The sequence below is a fragment of the Coenobita brevimanus genome, chromosome 1 (genome assembly GCF_032717465.1).
Source record: "Coenobita brevimanus isolate Jiangsu-jjx chromosome 1, ASM3271746v2, whole genome shotgun sequence".
In the NCBI taxonomy this organism is placed as follows: domain Eukaryota; kingdom Metazoa; phylum Arthropoda; class Malacostraca; order Decapoda; family Coenobitidae; genus Coenobita; species Coenobita brevimanus.
Window position 1 is genome coordinate 62,981,337 of NC_136954.1, and position 24,191 is coordinate 63,005,527.

General features: G+C 39.9%; 1 protein-coding gene across 1 annotated transcript in view; it reads left to right on the forward strand.

The window, feature by feature from the left end:
- Positions 1-4,425, forward strand: part of sev (receptor protein-tyrosine kinase sevenless) — a 212,496-nt gene extending 208,071 nt beyond the window's left edge. The window contains exons 39-42 of the mRNA XM_080272579.1: positions 868-1,016; positions 2,084-2,149; positions 3,041-3,632; positions 3,831-4,425. Of these exons, the coding sequence (XP_080128705.1) occupies positions 868-1,016; positions 2,084-2,149; positions 3,041-3,632; positions 3,831-4,425 (1,402 nt within the window). The remainder of the gene's footprint in view (positions 1-867; positions 1,017-2,083; positions 2,150-3,040; positions 3,633-3,830) is intronic.
- Positions 4,426-24,191: the final 19,766 nt, after the last annotated feature.

Below are 24,191 nucleotides of genomic sequence, written 5' to 3' on the forward strand. Positions count from 1 at the left end.
TCCCAGCCTTCCTGTCATTTTTTTTTTACTCTTTTCACTTCAGTTGGTTATGCACTGAATGACAGGAAATCATTTACAGCTCTGGATGGTAACCATAGAGCTACATAATGGTTTGATATGGAACATACTATGGTTCCCCAGTTAAATGGGTGGAGACAGATGTGACATTCTTCTGGAAACCAAACCTTCACACACTTCTCCATGCCTCGCTGTGATGAGTTGCCGCCTACCATAAGGAAACATTGCATGGGACTGCCGTGCAGGGGCGGTTGCTTGCCTGTGGTTGATGGGTCTGCTTGGCCAGAGTGTAAAGCATCAGCCAGTTAGACCATGCATCCCATCTCAGCTCTGAAGAAGCAGCAGAAATAACTAGAAAAAGTGAAATAAATAATACAGCAAATAACTAACTCTTCTTCTTATAGGATGTCATTGACATACCAAATCACCTCAATGTACCATCTTGACCAACACTTCCTCTTCTTTCCTAATAGTCCTCATGGGAACTTGGAGCTGTAGGAACACAGAGAAAAGAGTTTGCACATCATGGGTGGTAATGTCAGCCTGGTTTGGGTTAGTGCGGACTTGGAGTATGTTGCCGCTGCTAAGAGTAGCCTTCCCTAATTGCCACAATGCCTGGAGTATTATCTTCATAGTTGTCAAGTACAGTGAGGTTTAAGTGCTTCTATCCTTAAAGTAAGAAGTTTCAAGACAATGCTTTCTTGAACAGCTGTAGTGATTATGTAATTACTGTAGTGTCATGTTTTTGTCGGCCCCAGCAGTCACTGGCTAAGCAATTGATAATAAAAAATAATAACTGCAAAACCTGTTTATGTACTTCATATCTGATTGGTGTCGATATTTCTCCAGACACAAGTTGATGGAGCGATGTTGGAGTTTTAGTCCCGAGAGTCGACCAACTTTCAAGGCTTGTCTGTCATCTCTGTTGCTGCTGGAAGAGACCATCTCAGCACTCCCTGCACTGGCTGTGCACAATGTACACTATGTTGGCTCTCAAGGTAAGTTGTGGCAGTAGGGTTTGAGTTTACATGAATGTTACAGGAAGTCCTCATTATGTCACCATGTTTTGCTGGTTTTGACATATTGAGCCAACAATTATTATAGAAAAATTACCAGTCAGAGGTGCATTGCTCCCTATGAATGTTAAATGCCAGTTCCCTACTTGTATAATGCTAGATGTATGTAGAAAGTTGTGATATCTTGGGTCACATCCCTGACTTATAACAAGGAGTGCCTGTTTTGCTTTTTTAAAAGGGTTATAAAATTGTGATTGATGTCTAATAAGCCTCCCAGCACTTTCCTTTTTTTTTTTTTTCTTTATTTATCTAAATGATACCATCGCTGTTATCTGAGGAGTATGTGCTTACTAACCATCTTGTATGTGATGCATGTAATGCTTTCTTATTCTGCCCTAACTTATGTATGCAGCATTGATTGTAAGGCATTTATATAATTTATTTTGAAACTTTCTCAGGTTTGACTCATTGTTGTTCTGTGCATAATAACACGTTATTTTATTGCTGAAAATGAATAGCTACCTTTACTGCTTGTGCAGCATAAGAAAATCCTATTTTTTTGTTGTGTATTTTTATACAAAAAAATTGCTCATTTAAAGCATTGCTACCTGTGGTCAGTCCTTTACTGTCTGATTTAGTGAGATGTTGAAGTCAGTTTAAATAATTCAGGTCTGAATTGGAAGCCATGAATCTTGGAGTCTAATCTCTTCAACCCCGTGACGGACTATTTCATCTAACATATCATTAGGCCATAGTTTCATGAACTAAGGAGTCTTTCTAACACCTTCTCCATCAAGACCGATATTGGATATTATACATTAGGATTCTCATGCATTCTAATAATGCATGTCTAACATGGACGTACATTCCATACGTAACCCTAGATGACAATATTAATGTGCAACTGGTATACTCAGAAATAAACTGGTAAGAAAGAGACATTAGGGAGCTTCCCATAACCAGTGATGATATGGGTCATGGTGCTTAGAATTATGGTGAAATGCTATGATGTGCTGAATTGTGAGTTTGCATGTGTTTGCAATCCTTAGGTCAGTACGGTCGTGACAACTTGGCTTATTCAGGTGACAGAGACGAGAATTTCAACACTGGTTCAGGTATGTACTGCTTGTTGTTACAGTATGAAACATTGTCTTGAGGAAATTTTGAAAATCCATGTACTCTCTGTGGCTCTACCTTGTCAGAAATTCCTTTATGCTCCATACCTGGGAAGGAAGAAGGAAACAAGGACTCACATGAGTTTCATTATAATTTCTTGAATAGTTATTGCTCTGCATTTTTTAACAGACATTTTTACCTGGGCAATTAAATTGTTGTACTGATGTGATTGTTAAAAGAATCCCTAAAGTAAAATAATATATGCCAGAATCCCTAAAGTAAAATGATATATGCCATTTAAGAATCTAAGTACAGTAATCACTTTGTACCAACAAATTGGGTTCTATGTTCACAGTCTTACAGTGTTCTTGTGATCTGATGTCACTTCATGTTGCAGCATCACAAGATCATAATAAAAAATTGATCTAAATATGCTGTACAGTACTTTGAAACTCTGCTTGGTGCTGGAGAGAGATGCCTTCATGTGGTGGCACCTATACTGCAGAGATTCCCATTAATATGAATGTTCTTCAACTTGGTTTTTAACCCCCAAAGGAGGATGGTGATCTGCAGAAAGAGAGCAGATTCAGCCTGCAGTCCCTTGGATTCATGTCCAGATGAGCATGGGGCTGCAACAACAATAGCAACAACAACAACATTTTACTTCCATGCCAAAGATTATGCATGTGTGCACTAAGCTTACAGTTATTGTATTATATATAGTGGGGGATTTTAGAATAAAACCCCCTGTTTGTGAACCTGTTTAGGGGAAAATAATCATGGAGATTAGCACTTTAACTAAGGTGATGCAAGAGTTTTTAGTGCTGCATGATTAAAGAAATCACAACACCACAGATACAAAGTACTATTCATGTACTTACTCTTTCCAGGGCAGTCAGTCATCAGTGATGGAGAACATTCTCCACCAATCACTTGGGCAGAGCAAGCAGGCCGAGGAGTGGTGGAGGCAGGGGATGTCAGGAGGGGCAGTGAAGGGAGCCGATTGGGAGGAAACATAGAGGAAGTAGAAGAAGAGGAGGAGTGTGATTCTCTCTCTGGAGCCAGTACGTTACCTCTGACTGCCCCTCTTAGGAGACACCAGCAGTACCTCCAACTAATCAATGAACCTTCACCACAGTCACCACCCCTCTCACCATGCCGGTCACAGGATGGTGCTGACTGGCAGAATTTTTCTTCTCACCATTTGCCCAATGGTACTATGCAAGATACCTTAAGTTGGCAACATTTTCCTGGACAACACATGGTTGATGATGAACCACACCCACCTCCACAAGATGCACCAGACTGGCAAGGATTTTCAGGGCACTGTCCAGTTAATGGTGAACTAGAATTGTCACAGGACACATCAGACTGGCAGATTGAGAGTATTCCACAGTTGCCAGCACGATCACCACCACAGTCACCAACCAAGGAAAGTCTCTTAGGGAATAATGAGCCCATTCCATCATCCACCCTACCCAGGTCTAGCCTAACTCTACCTCCTTCCCCAACTAGGGAAGATCTTACCTCATTTTCCTCCCCACAAAGAGGACAGTTTGCCTCATTCCCCTCACCACATATTCGAAAACTTTCCTCAAATCTCAGTACACTTGGTACTAATTCTACCTCTCCCTCCTCCCCTCTCAGTCTGCATTATCCCTCCCCTACCTCTCCACTCAGCCTCACCTCTGTTCCCCCAGACTCCCCTACTTCTGTCACTTTCACCTTCCCTTTGCCAACCTCCCTCTCCCCACAACACTACCTCAAACCATTGAATAACAGGGCACTTGTTGAGCCAGTATCTCCTACCTCAGCCTCTTTCAGTCACTCCAAAACCTCCCCCAACTCTTCCTCTGCTACATCTCCTCTCCCTAACCACTCAGATTGCATCTCATCTTCCCCTACCTCATGTTCACCTTGCTCTTCATCCTCCACCACTCCTCTCCCCAAGCAGTCATCCCCCACCACTCCCCCTACTTCTCCTTTCCCTACAGCTCGTAAACGCTACATAGAGAATGAGAAAAACAAATCAGAATCGCCAGTCATTATGAGCGATAATGCATATGTAAACATGTCTGCAGATGTCAAAAGTGCAAACCAAAGTGAATGTGAAATGGTAAATGGTGTAACCTTAAGACAGAAGCATGATGGTCACCTGTCACCTGAAATAGAGAATCATCGACTGAGTGGAGTGTCAGCACTGTCAGCTCTTAGTGGAACAACATCAGCCTCCACAGTTGACCTGGACCACAACCCCAGTCAGTCTTGGTGCTAGGGTACACTTCTTGCTGTAGTTTCATTCTATGTACTCTGTGCTGGCTGAAACTGTAACCGTCAGTGACATTTAGGAGTCAGTCAACTATACTGAGAGAAGTTAGAAAAAACTGAACAGTAATAAGAACTCTTGGTGTTATGGTGTTGGTAAAGAGCTGCACTTCTGTCTGTGTGCCATGGTATCTGTAGAATGCCATGGTTGTCATAACATGAAAAACTCTCATAGTGCCTTTTGCTAAGACAGTATTGTTGTATAGTATTTGTAATTTTAGCTTACCACTTTTTTTTCTAGTTGTAATATGCTTGATATCATAAAAAGCAAGGTCATAATTTTTGTGCAATTTGCTCTATCAGTTGGAAGAAGAACAAAGGTACGTGGAGTATTTTGATTTATGCTGTCTTATGTTGATACCAAAAGTAGAACATCTTCTTTGCTCTGCAGTGGTGCAAAAATTTCCAGTTATAATGTATATATCTTTCAAGTACAACCCATTAATAGAACACTGTAACACATTTTAAAAAACTTTTGAGTTTACCAATATGCAGTATGTATATACTGTATACTGTATATAATGGTTTGAAAGTTATGTGGTTAAGTGATTTTATTTTGTACTTTATGTCAAACTACAGCATAGACTTTGGAGCTGAAGCATTGTTTGATGCTGCTTGTTCTGTGCTGTTCTGTTTGAGGACAATTTGTGCCAAGCCTTACTATACTGAGAAACACTTCTGTGTTCAGGTGCATTTCTCTTTTGGAAGTAAAATTTTTATAGTGGATTAAGAAAGTATGGGAACCCCAACCTTATTATTATTTAAAAAAAAAATATGGTGCAGTTCTTCATTTGTTGTTTCCGAGTGAATTGTGTAGGTTCCTTTATCCTTTACATACATTGAGTTGGATGGGTATCATGTGAAAGGTAAAAGAATTTTGTGTATATATTTCATGTACAGTTTTTTCATAATGATTGAGTGTGGCTGCCAGTATATCTTTGATGTGCATTTTGGAAATGTATATTTTGTGTGTGTTCTGGGCTTTTTTTTTTTTTTATATAAATACTTTAAGATGAATTGAGCTTTGTTACTGATGCCTAATTTACAAGGTATGATGAAGATTGTACATTGTATTAATTCATCTACCAAAAATGAGTTCATCTAGTGCATTACTTGTCATTAGCATGTATATAAAAATGATATATTGTACAAGTACATTTAACCTAGGATGTATCAGAGATAGATACTGAAACAGAGTGAAGGCATCTATGTAAAAATAGAGGTAATTACTTTGTAAATAATAATGATTTCCAGTTAAAATTTGTAGTAGACTACTACCAGTCTCCCTTACCAGATATCCTGTTTAATCTAGTTTCCAACATCATCTGTCGTAAAGTTATTCTGTGATGAATATTTTATGTCGCAAACAGAATGTGAAAAATATTACAGTACTTGTTGCCAAGCAGTTATAGTGGCAGTGGGCAAACTATATTGCTTGTCATGTGAAATGATAACAGCCAAATTGAGCTGATAATAATAGAAAGTCAAAGTGCCTTTAAAGTATGCAGAGAAGCACTGAAAATGAGTGTGAAAACATAGACTTGTGTATCAGAGAAGAGTATATAAACATCTTTACCAAGTGGCAGATTTTGATGTCGTAAATGTAAATAAAATAAAAAAGGAATCACGTGCTGTCTTAAGTTTGCAAGGACGCTGTGGTAATGGGTGTTTGGTTACTTTTGATAATTTGTAGACCTGAAGGAATAATTTTACTCGTTGTTTGATTAAGTGTGAAATGTCATTTAAATTTATGGAAAAGAATTTTCTTCATGTGTAAGCACAGGTATTGGTGTATCACAATTAAAATTATCTTATTTTATTTTTGTGTATAAGTTTTATTATTCTTGTCTAGAAATAATAAGAGTAAAAATTTGTCTTGTAGAGAAAAAATAACTACCCTGTTGCTATAAAAATATTTCTCCTTTCCCCTTTGCTTGACCACCCCCTTTTCTCTTTCATTTCTGTATACCCCTGTATTGAGAAACTAATCAGTATTTTATAGAATATATATTTAATTTTTAATTTTATATTTTATGCTTTAAAATTTAATTATTTGTATTTCTTAGATGGCCCATTGAAAGTCACAGTATCTGCATATTAATGAAAACGATATTATTTTTTTCCTGTCTTGTACAAACTGAGTGCAGTAATGGCAGTATTGTGTGTTTAACTGTGTTCCTGCTAAATGTTTCAGTTTGGTGTCTGTTTAAGCTTTTTTATGTACTAGAGACCCTTTGTTGCATGAGATTTGATACCTTGGTCATTTCAGTTCTAGAAGCACCCCACTCTTTAGTACCTGATATATGTATATAAATGGGTCTGGTCCTTTGAAAAATCAACGTGACCTGACCTAGTACCAATTTTACTATGATTTCCATACAGAGTACAGGTATTGTCTGTCAGTAACCAAGTGCCACCACAGAAGGGGGGGCCACAAATTGATTGCCTGCATGTCACCGTGTCCTCTGCCATCAGGCTGTCCTGTCTCCAACTCATACCACCTTTGCTCATATACCTCTGTTTTATTCTCAGTCTTTCACCTCCCCCTTTCACCTTACTCACATACAGTTTCCCTGTCAGTCTCTCATTCTATATGTTACACAGAAAAAAAAAAAGAAGAAGAAGAAAGAAAGCAGAAGTCTGTTGATGTTCTAAATGATCAGTACAGCTGAGGGTGTCCAAAGTTAATTTGTTTTGAAGTGACTGTGCATATAATAATAATAATTAATGGTGCCTGGTGATTTAGTGGGCAATTAACCCTTAGCCGGCAGCAGCAGTTGCTAAGGAACACCTAAAAAAAAAAAGTCTTTATATAGATGCCTCTGACCACAGGCCTGGAGCATAAATATAGTTACACCTTATTATGTAAGGTTTTAACATAATCTATATATAGACTCTGCCGCATGTAAGGTTTTAACATAATCTATATACTATAGACTTTACTGTAATGCGGGACAGTTGCTATATTTCTTTAACAAAGGAAAATGGATGTTGCAAGCATCTGGTTGATGGAGTAGTGTGAGTAGATTATAGGCTTCTTTACTATGCCTTGTAAAATAACCAATCCTAAAAAGGTATACATCTCCCCAGCATTAGTTTCCTCCATGTCAGATCTCTACTCTTTCTCATCATTTTCTCTTTCCTTCTCTTTTCTTCACAGACCTTGGCAGCATATGTGTTTGTTTCTCTCGCTATACAGTATGTTCAGTTATGTTCCTGTCTACAAGACATAAAAACCTGCAGTGAGTCCTGAGGATTTTGCAAAACTACTTTGACCGCAGTATCTCCAGTAAACCATCCAACTGGAGCACTATCATTTTTGCCATCAACTTCTGCACTTGACATTATCATCTGGTTCCTCTGCAGTCTCAAGTTGTGATTCATCACTACTATCGGTGTCATCACCATCTCTTGTCTGATGTAGAAACACTACTAATATCATCATCATCATCATCATTGTCATCCTCATCATCTGGACCTCCTTTCTCACCCTTGGACAGGGTGAGGAGTAGCAGTGTTCAGACAGATCAAGTTTGCCCAATCCAATGGGTCACACTTCTGTTCACTCATCATTCAAGCCCCTAGAATCCTGGGTGTATCTGATATGCTAAAAAACTTTCACTGTATTCTGTAGCTTTACATAAACTTATCCGATAGAGACAGTCCAGATGCTGTCACATTAAATAGGGGTGCCAAATCCTTGATCATGCACTTCTTCTCACAACATTCATCGAGCTAGCTCAATCTCTTGTCAGTCCCCTAGCCTCACAGACTTCTATACCTCTCTTCCTCACATATTCATCCATTATATCCCTCCACCTTCTCCTTGGCCTACCTCACCTCCTCCCTCCTCGTAATTTGCCCAGATATACTGTACCTTTTTCACCACCCAAATTTTTACTAGTATAATCAATGAAATCATCATCCAAATCCTGATCTAGTATAAGTTTTATCTCATCACTAATGTTCCTCCATGTGTGGGACATGATTATGTCTACAATATCCAAATATCAAAAGAAAATTAGAAATTGAGGTCTACTGGAGAAACAAAGGGTGTTGTGTCCCCTGTAAGAGCTGGGATCAAACTGATTGAGTCACTGAGTGAGCAACCTTATGTAAGCCACCTGCGATTTGTATGTTGCCATTTAGGGATAATTGAGGCTCTAAAGCACTTACACATTGCCGATTACATATAGTCTCTGCTAGGATTTACAGGGGACAGTTTTTGGGGAAGCATCTATATATAGTCTCCCGCAATTTTTCAGTAGATTTTGCATGGTCTGTATATAGTTCCGCTGCCGGCCAAGGGTTAAGGTGCTCCAATCGGATTGAGCCTGTTCAGGTTTCTATCCAAGGGGTTGTTGGGATTTATTGCTCATGTAATGCCACTCGAGGATGAGTGTGGCTGGTCTCATCTTAAATGTCAGGACCAACTTGCCTAGCCCCGGGCTCCTACGTTCCTCATGGGGCAACACAAAATTAGGTGATGAATGGAAAGATATTATGGGTATGATACAAAATGTCACAAGAAAGAGGTACACATTATTGTATCCTTATGAAAGCAAAACTGTTTATGTGGGATAGGTCCAAAGGGCTTTTTGTAATATCCATTGTATGTATGAAGTGAGTGGATTCGGAACCAAATGTTTGATGTGTCAGTTTCTTTTGCCACTGGGTCACTGTTGCATACTGTCTGTGTTTTTGTTTGTCTGTAAGTAGACTGTATTTTGAGATTTCAGTAATGTTGCTCCGACTTATATGTATATAAGAAACTACTAATTGTTGTACACTGTAAATATATATACACCATTCAAGCACTACCAGTTTTCATATTAACCTGTACAAATGATTTACCAGGATTACAATCAGGATTTCTTCCTTTTTATGTGGGAAGAAGGGTTGAGATGATGATTATAATAGTAATCCATGAGTTCTAACAAAATATCCTCATAAACTGACAGATCATTGAAGTTCGTGTGATCAATGTCTGTGAAGTTGTACATGGTGATGTACAGAATAACTTTAAAATGTATATTTTAATCATCACTCAAGTTTACTGTACATGGAATGTATTTAAAAAGAATCTGTCTGTCCAGATATCTATCTCATCAATAAGCCAGTCAGTCTGTCTATCAATCTGTATGTTTGTATGTGTGTATGCATGCTTGCAGATGGTTGTGAACTTGTGCGGTGGAGCCAGGATTTTCAAGGCTTAATGTGATATGCTAGGGGGGAGTGCTTACCATCCATTTACTTGATGTAGTGCAAGCTGAATGTGACTGCACTGAGTGAAGACAAATTGTTTCTTGTAATTCAGGAAACGATTTACTACTGTATGTTGAGTGGTAACCATATAATCAAATGACATCTGCTGTCTAATGGATTAAGGCACTCCAGCTGAATAGTCCCTAAAGGTTTGCTTCTTAGGGGTGGTTGGGGCATTTAATGTTACTCAAGGATGAGTGAGGCTGGTCACCATCACCTTAAATATAGGGACTGAGTAGCCTAGCTTGAGACACCTACGGTTCTGGTGGGGCAAAAGAAGAGTAGATGATGGGTGGATGGATAGATGATGTGTGAATATTTGTGTATCCCATTTTTCTAACCATGCTGTTTGATTTAAGTTTACTTCTGTGCCTACTGTTCTTGTGTGAATCCTGTTTTCTTCTCAGTCCTTATGTGGGAATCAGGGTTGCGATGATGATGATGATGACGATGAATTATGGGCAGGTCTGATGAGCCAGTAACTGAAGTTTACAGTTTTTTAGCAGATGATAATAATGCTAATAATAACAATAGTAACAGCCAGTCCCAAAATCTCTCCCTTCAGTGTATAAGGAGCTTGAAAATAGGCTACCATAGTCCAGATCATGTAATGGCAGAGGTCTGACCTACTTCATTGACAGCATTTTAAAGGATGAAAAATTCCTCCAGTCACTTAATCTCGAATATTCTGAACCCCGGTAGCCTTAGTTTAAGGTTTCTATGTTTTGAAGGGGGTAATCTGGAGCTTGTTGCTACTGGTAAAGTGCTTATTAAAAGTTTGTCTTCCCTAATTTATTAATACAGGTAGTAATGGTTGTAGTGTTAGCAGTTGTAAAACATTTATTTCATATGTATTATAATCATGATCAGATTTATCACCAGCTGAATTAAAATGGTCTCCATCAATACTAATACAGTTGTTGATGTCATCAGCTTGATTATCTTCATTATGTTTCTGGCAATGAGATTTTTGCAGCTAACTATGGTGGGAGTTTGGCCGTGTTCACTCTTAATTAGTACTTGTTGCAGGTAACTCGATTAGTGAGTTTACCTGGTCATATGAGAGGGAGAGGCAAGGGAGAGGAGAGGCTGAGAGATTGGGAATAGGAGAGACAGAGAGATGTATGGATGAGGAAAGGAGAGATATAAAGAGAGTAAGAGGTGGAAGAGATTAACAAAAAAGGGGAGGAGAGGAAGAGAAATAGAGATACATGGATGAACAAGGATTGAAGGAATGAAGAGGTGAAAGAGAGAAGAAAATAAGGGAAGAGGGGCAGAGATAAGGGAAATAGGAGAGACAGATGTGTATGGTTGAAGAGGAGAAAGATGTAGAGGAATACAAAGACAGAAGAGAGTAGGGAGAAGGAAGAGCGAGGAGGGGAAGAGATGGGGGATAAGAAAGTCAGAGAGAGACAGGGATGAAAAAGAGAGAGATGGAGGAGGAAGGGAGAAGGGAGCAGAAAGGGGTGAAAGAGGAAGAGAGAGAAATATAAACAGATGATAAAGGAAAAGGTTGAAAAGACCAGAAGAAGGGGGAGGGGAAAGTAGAGAGATAGGAAAGAGAGAGGTATGAAATATAAGGAGAGGAGGAAGTGAAGAGATTTGGATGTAAGATGGGCAGAGAGAGGAGGAACAGGAGATATAAGAAAGAGGTATATGGATAAGGATATACGGAAAGGGGACGTGGGAGGAGAGGCAATGAGATGAGAAATAGGAGCAACAGAGAGAAATATACATCGATGAGGAAGGGAGAAGTATGAAGACAGGAAAAGGAAGACGTGAATAAGGAGAATGGAGGCAAAGAGATGAGGAAAGGCAGGGAGATGGGGATTACGAGAGAGGTGGAAATATGGATGAGAAATGGAAAGATAATGAAGAAAAGATGGAACATCAGGAAGAGAGTTGGGAGAAGGACAGACAGAGGTGCAGAAGATAGGGAAAAATGGATAAGGATGGGAGAGATGAGAGAGGAAAAGGTATATAAAGAAGGAGATGGGAGCGGGCAGTGACGACTGGAAAGGAGAGAGAGAGAGAGAGAGAGAGGGCAGTTAAAGATAAAAGTAAAAGGGAGAGATAAGTAAGAAGAAGGGGTTTGAGAGAGAGAGGGTGGGGGGAAGAAGAACGAGGACAGAACAAATAATGAAAGCAATTAGACAAACTGCTTGAAAGAGAGAGAGAGAGAACAAATAATGAAAGCAGAGAACTGCTTGAGAGAGAGAGAGAGAGAGCATTAAAGGAGGGGGGCAGGGAAGGAGAGGGCATAATGAGAAAAAATGTGCAAGTTAGTGGCAGTTGTGGGTTGAAGGAGCAAAGAAGAGAGATAAAAGAGAGATGGAGAGAAAGAGAGGAGAGAGAGGGAGATGCGTGGGAAGAGAGGAAGGAGAGTGAAAGGGAGTGGCGATAGTGTTAGACCAGAGGAAGGGGAGATAGAGTAGGAGGAAGAGATAGAGAAAGGGTAAAGGGGGAGAGAGGAAGTGGGAGAGATTGAGAGGGGGGAGTAGGATCGATGGCTGAGGCCGCTACTATATAAGGCGGGCGGGAGGTGGGCGACGGTCATTCGGAGTGAGGCCGCCGTCGGTAGTGGGTCGACGTTTCTCTGTTCGGGGGTTAGGTGCCATCCCTGTACAACCCCGCATCCCACCAGGAAGCCCCATCCACCTCCAAAGAGCCACCAGTTATCTCCCCCATCCCCGTCCTCTCCAATCCTCCATCTATCCCAACTAATCCGGATACTTGGAAAAGTCAGATTTCCATATCTCATTTTCGGACCCTATTCCCCATCACCCTTTTCAGTCTCACGGGCTGAGAAAAGGCGCCACAAGAGACATCGGAGGAAAAAAAGCCTGTTGACGGGAAGAGGGAGAGGTAATTATCTCTCCCTCCCTCCCCTTCTCTCTCCCCTCCCTCTCGTGTCTGCCGCCTACGCACCAAACACCTGTTGCTGACACCCTCACACTCCACCAGGTAAGCGCGCCCTTCCTCTTCATAAATAGATCTTTCCTTTTTGATCCCCGAATCACACTATGAAAATTTTTATTTAGATAGTTCTGGGTTAGATTATGTCTAATTTATTTTGACCTACCGGTCGGGTAGTTGATTTATGTTGATGGCTTTTGAACGTATAAATAGGTTGATGCAGCGTTTATTCAGAGCTAGGTTTAAAAAATACATTTACGAATGGAACAATATCGAAAATTGAAAATCTGAGTCAGGTCTTGATTCGTCTTGACTCTGATTTCAAGATTTCAGGGTTTAACCAGTCCTAACCTATATACCCATTCCACAAACCAAACTCGACGTGGTCGAACCGGTTTGAGAAAGCCACATCCCGCAGTCTAAACATTCTTTGATATTAACGTTTAGTTGTAAGCCACATACTTTTATTTGAATCTAATTTCAGTTTGTGAAAAGTTAGCTCGGGTTTCCAAATTTGTCGTCTCCCTCATATTAGCTTCCTTAAATTAGGGAATGCCTTAAAAAGTGAATATACCTGTATTGTATTGAACGCTGTCTCCTCGGTATCTCTGAGTTCTCAGGTTAAATGTTGCTAACATAATTTATTTTCTGCATTTTATTTATGCATATTGGCGTAAATAATAAGAAACCCACCGGTATGGAAGAGTGGTTTGCCCTTCATGTGAACAAGTCTAAATGAACCTTGATTTGAAAATTCCTTCATGCAAATTACATGACACCTGCCAGCTGGTTTTAATCAGCCTGTTGGCAGACCTGTAGTGAAGGGGATACTGAATTCTGTCAAATCCTTTCAGTTTCAAGACACCTTAGAACTAAATAAAATAATCTTTGAGCAAGGCAGTCATCGTAGATCTGATTAGCCTAAGAATCAGACGTCATCATACTATAAGACTCAAGGCGCTCATAGAACGTATGCCTCAGCCAATGCCATTGCTATTATATAGGATCCAGATCCGCCCCAAAATTTAATCAGTTCTTTCTTGGTCCACGGCCCACCTTTCCACAAAATTTCCTTGAAATTCATTGTGAACTTTTGGAGATATTGTGCGTGATACTCCGGATCCGAATCCGCCCCCAAATTTAATAATTTCTTCCTTGGCCCATGGCCCACCCATCCACAATTTTTAATCAGAAGCTGTACATAACTTCTTGAGTAATCTCGGATCCGGATCAGCCCCCAAATTTTATCAGTTCATTCTTGGTCCATGGCGCTCCTTTCCACAAAATTTAATAGAAATTCATTGAGATTTTTGGGAGATATTGTACGGGATACTGAGGATCCAGATCCGGCCCACAGTTTAATCATTTATTCATTGGCTCATGGCCCAGGCCCCACCCTTCCACAAAAATTCATCAAAATCCTTTCATAACTTGTTGAGTAATCCTGCTGACAGACAGACAGACAAACTAGCAAACCAACGCGGGATAAAACATACACCTCCTGGCGGAGGTGGAGATTGTTTCTGCCCTCATCATTATGTTATGAAATTTCCCCAAGGCTGAACGAAACAGACTGGTGAGTCAAATAATAAGGAAAAGTAGTAAAAAAGAATGTCAATGGGGTTAACTCTGAATGTTAGGATTTCTCTAGCCAAGATGTATTAGAAGAGTAGAGAGAGGATTACTCGATGTTATTGAATCATCTAAAAGTTTAGACGATTATTTGTTCTAGGTGGGACTGGAGAAGTTAGATTGTAATTTGTTTACTGTGGTCAGCACATTTTGAGTAAAATCGTCTGGTGGTAGCAAGAATGAAAGCCACTGGTTGGAGAGTTAGAACTTCATTAACTGGATAAAATCGTGTGGTTGCGTGAACTGAAGTAGTTGTACAGTTTCTTCCTGTCCATTAACAGAAAATATGGAAACTGTGTACCCAGTCCAGCGATATGCTGATTCGAAAGAATCAGATTATCACTGCGTCATAAAAGAGGCTAGTATCGTGATGTGTAAAAGCCACATGATCGCAATGATGGCGTATGTGAAGGGGTGCTATCCCAAAATCCTGAGTTGTATAGCAGTAGTAGTAGGATGGGAACCCATAGGAGCCCCACCCACCCCAAACTCCTGAAAGTTGCTAGTGTTCGCCGAATCACTTTGTAGCATGTGGTCACTACCCTGTCTGAGCTGGTGCACCTTCCTTTAAAAAAATTCTCCTCGGGATTATTACCCTTGCATAAAGCATTAAACCAGTATTATATTCATCTTAGATATTTTACTGATGCTCTGAATGAGATTTACGCTGAAAAGTTCATAGAGTTGACTAAAAGCCATGAAAGCTTATTGCGTGTTTTCATTCATCACTTTTTTACCAAGTGTCATGAATCTTAGTTGTTGGAAAAATCCATCACACGGTTTCCAAAGATCGTAATCTTTAATTTGGCAAATCCTGACATGATTCTATCCATTATACACTTAATACTATTAAGAATTGTACGGCCGAAATCGCACCTGGCCGAGATTAGCGATCCGAATGTTTAAAGGCACTGAATTCCTCTTGCATTGAGTAAACGTCTCAGTTCTGTTGCAGTCCATTTTTCCATATCTGCTAAACATCCATGATACACACCAAAGTTTTCTTGATGCGAGTCTGTATAAGCATCATCAGCGCCGCCCTGGGCCCCTGGCGGCGGGCACACAAACTACGCGGCCCTACTCATGAGTCGCTCCATGATAGAGCCCAGTGGGTTCGAACGATTTTCGATTGTGTAAGTACCGTATTTCCCTCATTTTTATGTAAGATACACTTTTGTTATATACCAGATGTACATTCAGCACCTGTTAGCATGACAGTGATCAATACTCAGGCAACTTATTAGTAATCGCATGTAGACTGTCCCTAAACTGAGAGACGCAAATGACAACCCTCCATTTCTGTGATATTTTGATAAAGTAATTTTTCCCCGGTGTTATATGTAAATAAAACAGTAAATATCCTGTTTTCAGTAAAGTACCACAAAAATTGCATAACGGGATAATTCAGGTTGCTCACACTTTTGCATTTTACATTATCTGGTGAGCGTACGTGGCTTCTTTTTCCAGTTTGTAGTGGCTCCTATAGATATCCTACAACATGTACTATGTCAAGCGATATACATACTTCTTCCCCTATTCTGTATCCCCTAAAAGTGTTGGAGCAGGGCAGACCCTCAAAGTGGAAAATTTTACATAGTGGAACAACCATGGGAACAGGCCAACAGACCTAAAAAAGTTTCGTTGAAATCCATGTGCTCAGTTTCCACTACATTTGATCGTTATTATTTTTGGGCGGGGCACAAACCCCAAGAATCACGGGGGGGGGGGGTCATTCGCCCCAATTATTTCGCATTATGGATTACTATTCTCTGTACATTTACGAAGATATCAAAGCTTTATCTGCGCTTCTTTCACTGTTTCTGAGAATTTGTGATTTGGCTGGTGGGGGACTGACCCACATAACAATAGTGGTTGGAAAATTGTGTATAGTGGAAGATCAGAGTAACCAGATGAACTCACCTGGGAAATTTCATTCAGATCCATCAAATAGCCTAGGAATTAAACACACACACACACACACACACACACACACACACACACACACACACACACACACACACACACCAAAGATTTTTATGGAAACTACCATCAAAGAGGTATCCAAGGCAATCAGTACTGTTGGATGCATGATTTTCTCAGAAAAAGGGAAATGAGAATAGTATTAAGGGGAAATTACTCATCATACAGGGAAGTGACTAGCGGAGTTCCACAGGGCTCAGTGCTGGCACCAATTATGTTTTTAGTATATATAAATGACAGACAGTAACACTGGAAATAGAAGCTATCTAAATATGTTTGATGATGATGCAAATATACAAATGAAAATTACTAACACATTCTTGCAAAGAGCTGCAAGAGGAATTAAATAAGCTTCATGAATGGAGCAATAAATGGCAGATGGAATTTAATGTGGACAAGTGTCATGTAATTAAGGTTGGTAATAGTGAGAAAAGACCAGTTTTTGGATTATAAGTTAGGAAGATCAACCCTACACATATCAGAAGGGGAGATGGACCTAGGATTGATTATCAGTAACAGACTATCTCCAGCTGACCAGATCAGTGAGAAGGTACGTAACATGTATACAGTGTTTGCCAATATGAGAATAGCATTCACATATATAAATGAAGACAAGCTGAGAAAGATAATAACATCATTCATCAGACCAACCCTGGAGTATGCATCAGTAGTCTGGAATCCTTACCCCAAAAATCGCGTAGATAAGATTGAGAGAGTACAAAGGGCAGCTACAAAATGGGTATCAAGCTCAAGGGATCAAAGCTACTAAGAAAGACTAGAAAAACTGAATCTACCAACACTACAGGAGAGGTTATGTAAATGCATCTCAGGGAAAGAGACAGTAGACTTAAATGAATATATAACCTATGGGGAAGCATCAGCTAGAGGACACTGCAAAAAAATTACATAAAAATAGGCGATGAAGATGTAAGGAAATTCATTTTCCCAAATAGGGCAATTGATCAGTTGAATGCACTACCGAATGAAACCGTGTGCCAAAACTATTCACAGATTTAAGGATACCGTATGTATGATAAAAATGGTTTAATACACGGGACAGTACGAGCTTGACTCATTCTTGTAAAGACAATTATGTAAGAACAATTAGGTAAGAACACACACACACACACACACACACACACACACACACACACACACACACACACACACACACACACACACACACACACACACACACACACACACACACACACACACACACAGGCTCGCGCGACGGTAGGCCTACAGACCAAGTTGCCAAAAATTATACCATCATGTTTCACAGGATTGATAAAATAAGGCTACGTCAACAGATATTAGGAATTACTACAGAAAAGCCAGTTGGGGAAGGAATAATGTTAGGTTATGAAATGTGTCAGTTAACCGATTCACATTCGACAGGTGTAGCCAAAGATGAGTACGATCATCCGGTGGTAGTAAGAGTGAAGTAAAATGAAACTATGTCACCAGATTGAAAGGGTTTGGCCTAATGCAGAAAACGTCAATTTTGGGGTAAGTAATGGCTGGCCATAAAATATGGCAAGTTCAGTTTTATAACCTAAATTGCCTGTGTTTTTATTTATTGGTGCACTGCAAGACTAGTATACTGTAAGTAGCGAGAATGAAGTAATCAATTAATAAAAGGTACAGGATATTGGGGGCTTAATGCATTGAAGTCAGTTTGGAGTGAATAATGCTGACTTTAACATGTGATCCCTCCTGAGGGGATATTCTCGCGCATTTGGTCCGATCAGGTCAGGTGCGGGTAAGGAGATGGGTCCATTATAATGTGGCAGGGGTAAGCCATCTCTGCTGTAGGGCCCTGCTGCGGATGTCGCTGATTGCACTGCACAGTTGACCCTCGTTCGGTGAGGATCTATCCCTTCTGCCCTTGGGGCTATGATACGAATAAATGTGTGTGTGTGGATGAGTAAATTGGGAGTGTTGTCCGGTTTCAGCAACCTCCCTTTCTCTGGGGGAAGGAACCAAGGTACTGTATATAGATAAATAGATAACATGTGATAAAATTAATGCAGTAACCGAATTTGCCGTGTATTCAAGCAACGCAAGTCGGGGATACTGTAACGTGGGGTAGCGAGAATGAAAAAAAAAATAAAATTGTAGATATCAACTGGGTAGGAAGGAATGGTAGGCTCTTAAAGTGGTAGGAGCTGCAGTAGCGTAATTTGCCGGTATATCTGTTGATGCGGTGCAAGGCGATAAGTATAGTTAGCGGGAATGGGTCACCGGATATTGAGGGCTTAATGCAGTTGACGTCAGTTTTGGAGTGAGTAACGGTAAGCTATAAAATGTGGCGGGATCAGTTCGGTAGCTTCACTTCCCGGTATATTTATTGATGCAGCGCTAGACGGTTGTGGAGTTGTAGCTACTGATCGCTTTCAGGAAATCCAGTTTCATCTCATCATTCTGTAAAAGCTACAAGTTTGCATTAATATACAACGTTGTGGATGGTGGGGTCAGTAAAATCCTACTGCTGTGATAGTAATTGTGTCAATACAGAATATATTTAATTGCATGCACGTTCCATCTCAACTGGATGGCTTCCGAAAGCAGGAGCAGGCATCCTCAAGCACTGGCATTTACGCCCTCTGCTGATGTATGTAATAAGAGCGAATGTAAGTGAATAAGGATACTTTCTGCTTACTACCACTCCAGTGTTGAGAGTCAGGTGCATTAATGCCTTCATTCAAATGACGTTTAATTCTTGCTGTCATACGATTTCCTTCATTTTTGATATGGCCTTGTATTGACGGAATTGTTGAGGGTGTATCATCTCTTCAAGTTCTAAGTCTCACAGCTAGGTAAAATGGTCTTGAGTGAGAGAAACAAATAATCGTGTTGCAGGGAGAGCATCTGATAATTTAGTTTTTCCACCTGGCGATGATCTGAGAAGCTTAGGAGACTTTTCGGACTCGGAAGGTTGGATGCAAACCCCACACTACTGCGTTGATCCAGGATGATCTCTGGAAACATCAAGAATAAAATAGAGCACGGCACAGGACGTCATTGGGCCAAAGGGGTTCAGTGGACAGCAGTGAACATTATAAAAAGTTTCATTATTATTATTATTATTATTATTATTGTTTTATGGTAATTTTTTAGAGTATCACTACATGTATAAATTAATTTTTGTGTTGTTGGCGGTTGAGATTGTTTATACTTCTAATTGATATTGTGACAAATATACAGAGTAGAGATTATGATGAGGATGGGTATTACTTTTGTTTAATTAAAAACCTGCATCAGTGGGCCTCGAGCTCTGATTCTGGCGGTGATAATGATGCCCCCATACTCAACACAGTTATAATCACAAAACAGGTTAGCTTTTGACACGGGATTTAGGTTGGGGCGCAGTTAATGGAGGGTAATTAGTGCGTGCTGTTGAGGGAGGGAGAGAGAGAGAGAGAATTACAGTATTTTGCCTGAGAAAAATGGACAAAGGTTGAGGTTTTAATGTTGAAGGAAAAGGAGAATTATAGTACTGTGTATAAGAAAAAATGAGACAAAAGTTGAGAGCTTTGCTTAGTGTGCCAGGAGACGGGGATAGAGAGAGAGAGCGAGGGAGAGGTGTAATCACAGTATTGCGTTTGGGAAGAGTGAGACAGATTGATAACTCTCAGAGAAAAGGAAATGACAAATGAGAGCATGAATGAATGAATCCAGTTTCTTATAAGAAATGGTAAATGTGATTTACATTTCAGTATCCAACCACATGGCCAATTCCCTACTCGATATTCGAGGTTAGTCTCTCTCTCTCTCTCTCTCTCTCTCTCTCTCTCTCTCTCACCAGTTTAAGTGTTTGGAAGCCTGATTTATTGTTTTTCCGATATGAAGCCGTCGCCATTGTGTATGCTAATGTGTTAATTGACCCAGGTACGTACTTTAAGTGATGACGTTAAAAGTTATGGAAGCTTCCGGATGAACGTACCGGTGATCATTTTAGTTTTGCAATATGGGGTTTGGTGAAATGTTAAGTCCCCCCTCCCCCATCTCTCTCTCTCTCTCTCTCTCTCCTGTCCGGTCTCCCTTACTCTAAATCTGTCCGTTTTTTTCTTCATTGTTTCTCTCTCTCTCTCTCTCTCTCTCTCTCTCTCTCTCTTTCTCCTGTCCGGTCCCCCCTTCTGAAAATCTTCATTATTTCTTTATTGTTCTCTCTCTCTCTCTCTCTCTCTCTCTCTCTCTCTCTCTCTCTCTCTCTCTCACACACACACACACACACACACACACACACACACACACACACACACACACACACACACACACACACACACACACACACACACACACACAGATATTAGTGTTTGGAAGCCTGATTTATTGTTTTCCCGATATGAAGCCTTCGCCATTGTGTATACTAATGCGTTAATTGACTCGGGTACTTTAATTAATGACGTTAAAATGTTATGGAAGTGGCCGTATGAACACAATTATTTCGAACAGTTTTGCAGTATGGGGTTTGATAAAATGTTTCTTACCCCATCATTCTCTGTCTGTCTGTCTGTCTGTCTGTCTGTCTGTCTCTCTCTCTCTCTCTCTCTCTCTCTCTCTCTCTCTCTCTCTCTCTCATTTTAGCTGATTTAATTACGTAATGGGGAGCTACAGGTGCATTGGTTAGCAGGTCCAAGTCGCAATTGGAAGAACTAGTGTTTGGGCCGGTCGAACGTGTGGACTGTTTTCCCCTAGACGCCTGCCCACCCACTGTCAGTATATTTGGGGACCAGGATACAAGGACTGTAGCGGGTGGCCTTGTGAGGGACTGCTGAGACTAGGCAAACATGTGATTTTCTACCTTGATGGACCGAACTTGTCTGCCTTAATGATCCGAAATTGATTGTCTGACATAATGATGTGAGGTTGTCCACCGTAATGACCCAAAATTGATTGTGCCATAATGACGCGAAATTGATTGTCAACCTTAAACCCGAAATTGATTGCCTTAATGACCCGAAATAGTCAACTTTAATGATCCAGATTTTTGGAGTGGGAGAAGGGAATGAAAGAGGAGAAATGATGGTAAATTTTGCTGAAATGTATAACATGAGAATAATCGAACACATTCTTCCACAAGAGAACAGGGAGAAAGTGGACCTGGAGAAGCCCAGATGGAGAAACAAAGAATGAAACCGACTTCATTATAGCAGATAAGGATAACACGATCACAAATGTCAGTTATCAATAAAGCATATAGGAACTGACCATAGAATGGTGGGTTGCACAGCCAGATTCAATTTCAGAAGTGAAAGAAAGACGATGATTAAAGATAAAAAGATATGCCCAATAAAAGTAAACGAAAACAAAACAGCCTTTCAGTTGGAAATAAGGAACAGATATCAGGCTCTACGTAATGCTGAATGTGGCACTGATGAGCTGAATGACAGACTAACAAAAGTGCTAAGAGAATCAGCGGAGGTAGTAGGAAAACCTAATACAACCAAAGCCAAGAAGTATTCAGAAAAGACACTCGAGCTTATGAAGAAAAGGAAGGAAATGAAAGTAAAAACAAAGAAAGATGAAAGAGAACGAGCGGAATTAAATGAATTCATCAACAAGAGACAAAGAGAAGAAAAAAGAAAGAGGAATATGGATCAGATAAAAGAAACCATCAAAAAATGAAAAAGTCTGAAATAGGTCCAAAGTAAAATGACACTAGAAAAGCAACAAATTACATCACTGAAAGAGAAAAACGGTGGTCATTAAATGCAGAAATAAGATGGTGAAGAGAGTTGAAGAATTTTACCAAGAACTATATGCATCAAAGACAGTAGTACCAATAGCAAACTTTTCAGTTGACAGGTGAAATACCTGAGGTAACACCAGACGAAGTAAATATTTCTCTTAAAAATATGAAAAGAGGGAAGGCTCCGGGAGAAAATGGAATAGTAGCAGGCTTACTGTTGGATGCAGGAGTAGAACAAAACAGGCTTACTCACTTCTTTAGCTACTCAGTGTATGAAAAAGAAGAAAATTCTCAAAACATAGTGTAATGTAGTAGTTATTTTACTTCCCAAACAAGATGACTCAAAAGATCTTAGTAACTATCGACCCATTAGCTTATTATCACTCATTTACAAACTCTTCACTAAAGTCCTTACGAACAGAATAACAACAATTGTGGAAGAAAACCAACCTCGTGAACAGGCAGGATTCCGAAGCGGGTATTCGACGACTGATCATCTACTCACAGTGAATCAGCTAATTGAGAAAACTCCGGAACACAATAAACCACTGTGCTTAGGTTTTGTTGAATACGAAAAGGCTTTCGACTCAGTGGAGCACATAGTAATTATAAATTCATTACGAGAACAAGAAGTGAATGAGAACATTGTAAAACTGCTCGAAAACACATATAACGAGGGAACTGCTACAGTTGAATTACATAAGGACTCGGAAAAAATTAAGATTGAGAAGGGCATGCGTCAGGGAGATACAATTTCACCCAAATTATTTACAGCATGCTTAGAAAGTATTTTCAGTAAGCTAGACTGGGAAAACAAAGGAGTGAACATAGATGGAGAAAAGCTAACTCATTTAAGATTTGCAGATGACTTTGTCCTAATTTCAGAAACAGCAGAGATATTGCAAGAAATGTTAAATAACATGAACAGAGAAAGTCTCAAAGTAAGGCTAAAGATGAACCGGAGTAAAACTGATGTTTAATCCACAAACACCGAAGTGCGTCATCAGAATAAGCAAAGAAATTCTTGAAGAAGTCGAGGAGTACAGTTACTTGGGCAAATACTAAAATTATCGAAAGATCATGATAGCAAAATAAAAGGACGCATTACAATTGGGTGGAAAGCTTTCGGTAATAATAGACATTATGAAAAATAGCTTGCCAATTTGTTTGAACCGAAAAGTATATAACGAATGTATAACTCCAGCTATGACGTATGGTTGTGAGACCTGGAAACTGAGAAAATCGATGGAAAATAAATTAATCCGTTCTCAGAGAGCAATGGAAAGGTCAGCGTTGGGAATAGCTTTTAGAGACAGGAAAAGATCAACTTGGGTGAGAGAGCAGACTAACGTAATTTATTATAGAAGTTATAAAAGAACAGAAATGGAAGTGTGCAGGCCATGTAACAAGAATAAGCGATAACTGATGGAGCAAGAGGCTGACTAACTGGACCCCAAGAGATTGCAAGCGTAGCAGAAAAGGGCCAGACAGGAGATGGGGAGATGAGATTGAGAAATTTGCAGGGAAATCGTGACAAAGATTGGCTCAGTCAAGGAATTCGTGGAGAAGGTTGGGGGAGGTCTTTTTTCAGCATTGGACTTGTAATGGCTGATAATGATGATGATGAATGATCCAGAATTGCCTGCCTTAATGACCCGAAATTGTCTGCTTTAATGACCCAGAATTGTCTGTCTGCCTTAATGACCCTTGTGTAGTCGATGGGTATTAATATTAGCCGATGTATAACACTGCAAGGGGTCCGTTTGGCTGCGTTAAGGAATGTTAAACCATTCAGTACGGTAACGCCTTTTTGTATTTTCGGTTCAGTAGCTCCAGACGATGGTTTTCAGATTGGCAAGGGACTAGGGGAAAAAATTCCGTTAACGCATTCCCTGTGATGATTTTTTTATTTTATTCTAGTCACCACCTCGTTATAATATTTTTAAGTGTTGCTACCACCTTTTTATATATATATATATTTTTTTTTGCTGTTAAGTCTTGCTATCACCTCTTCATGATTATTTTTATAAGTCTTGCTACCATCTCAGTGTTTTTTTTTCTGTTAAGTCTTGCTACCACCTCTTTATGATTGTTTTTGTTAAGTCTTGCTACCATCTCACTGATTTTTTCTGTTAAGTCTTGCTACTACCTTAGTGTTTTTTTCTGTTAAGTCTTGCTACCACCCTTTTATGATTTTTTTTTCAGTTATTCTTGCAGCCACCTCT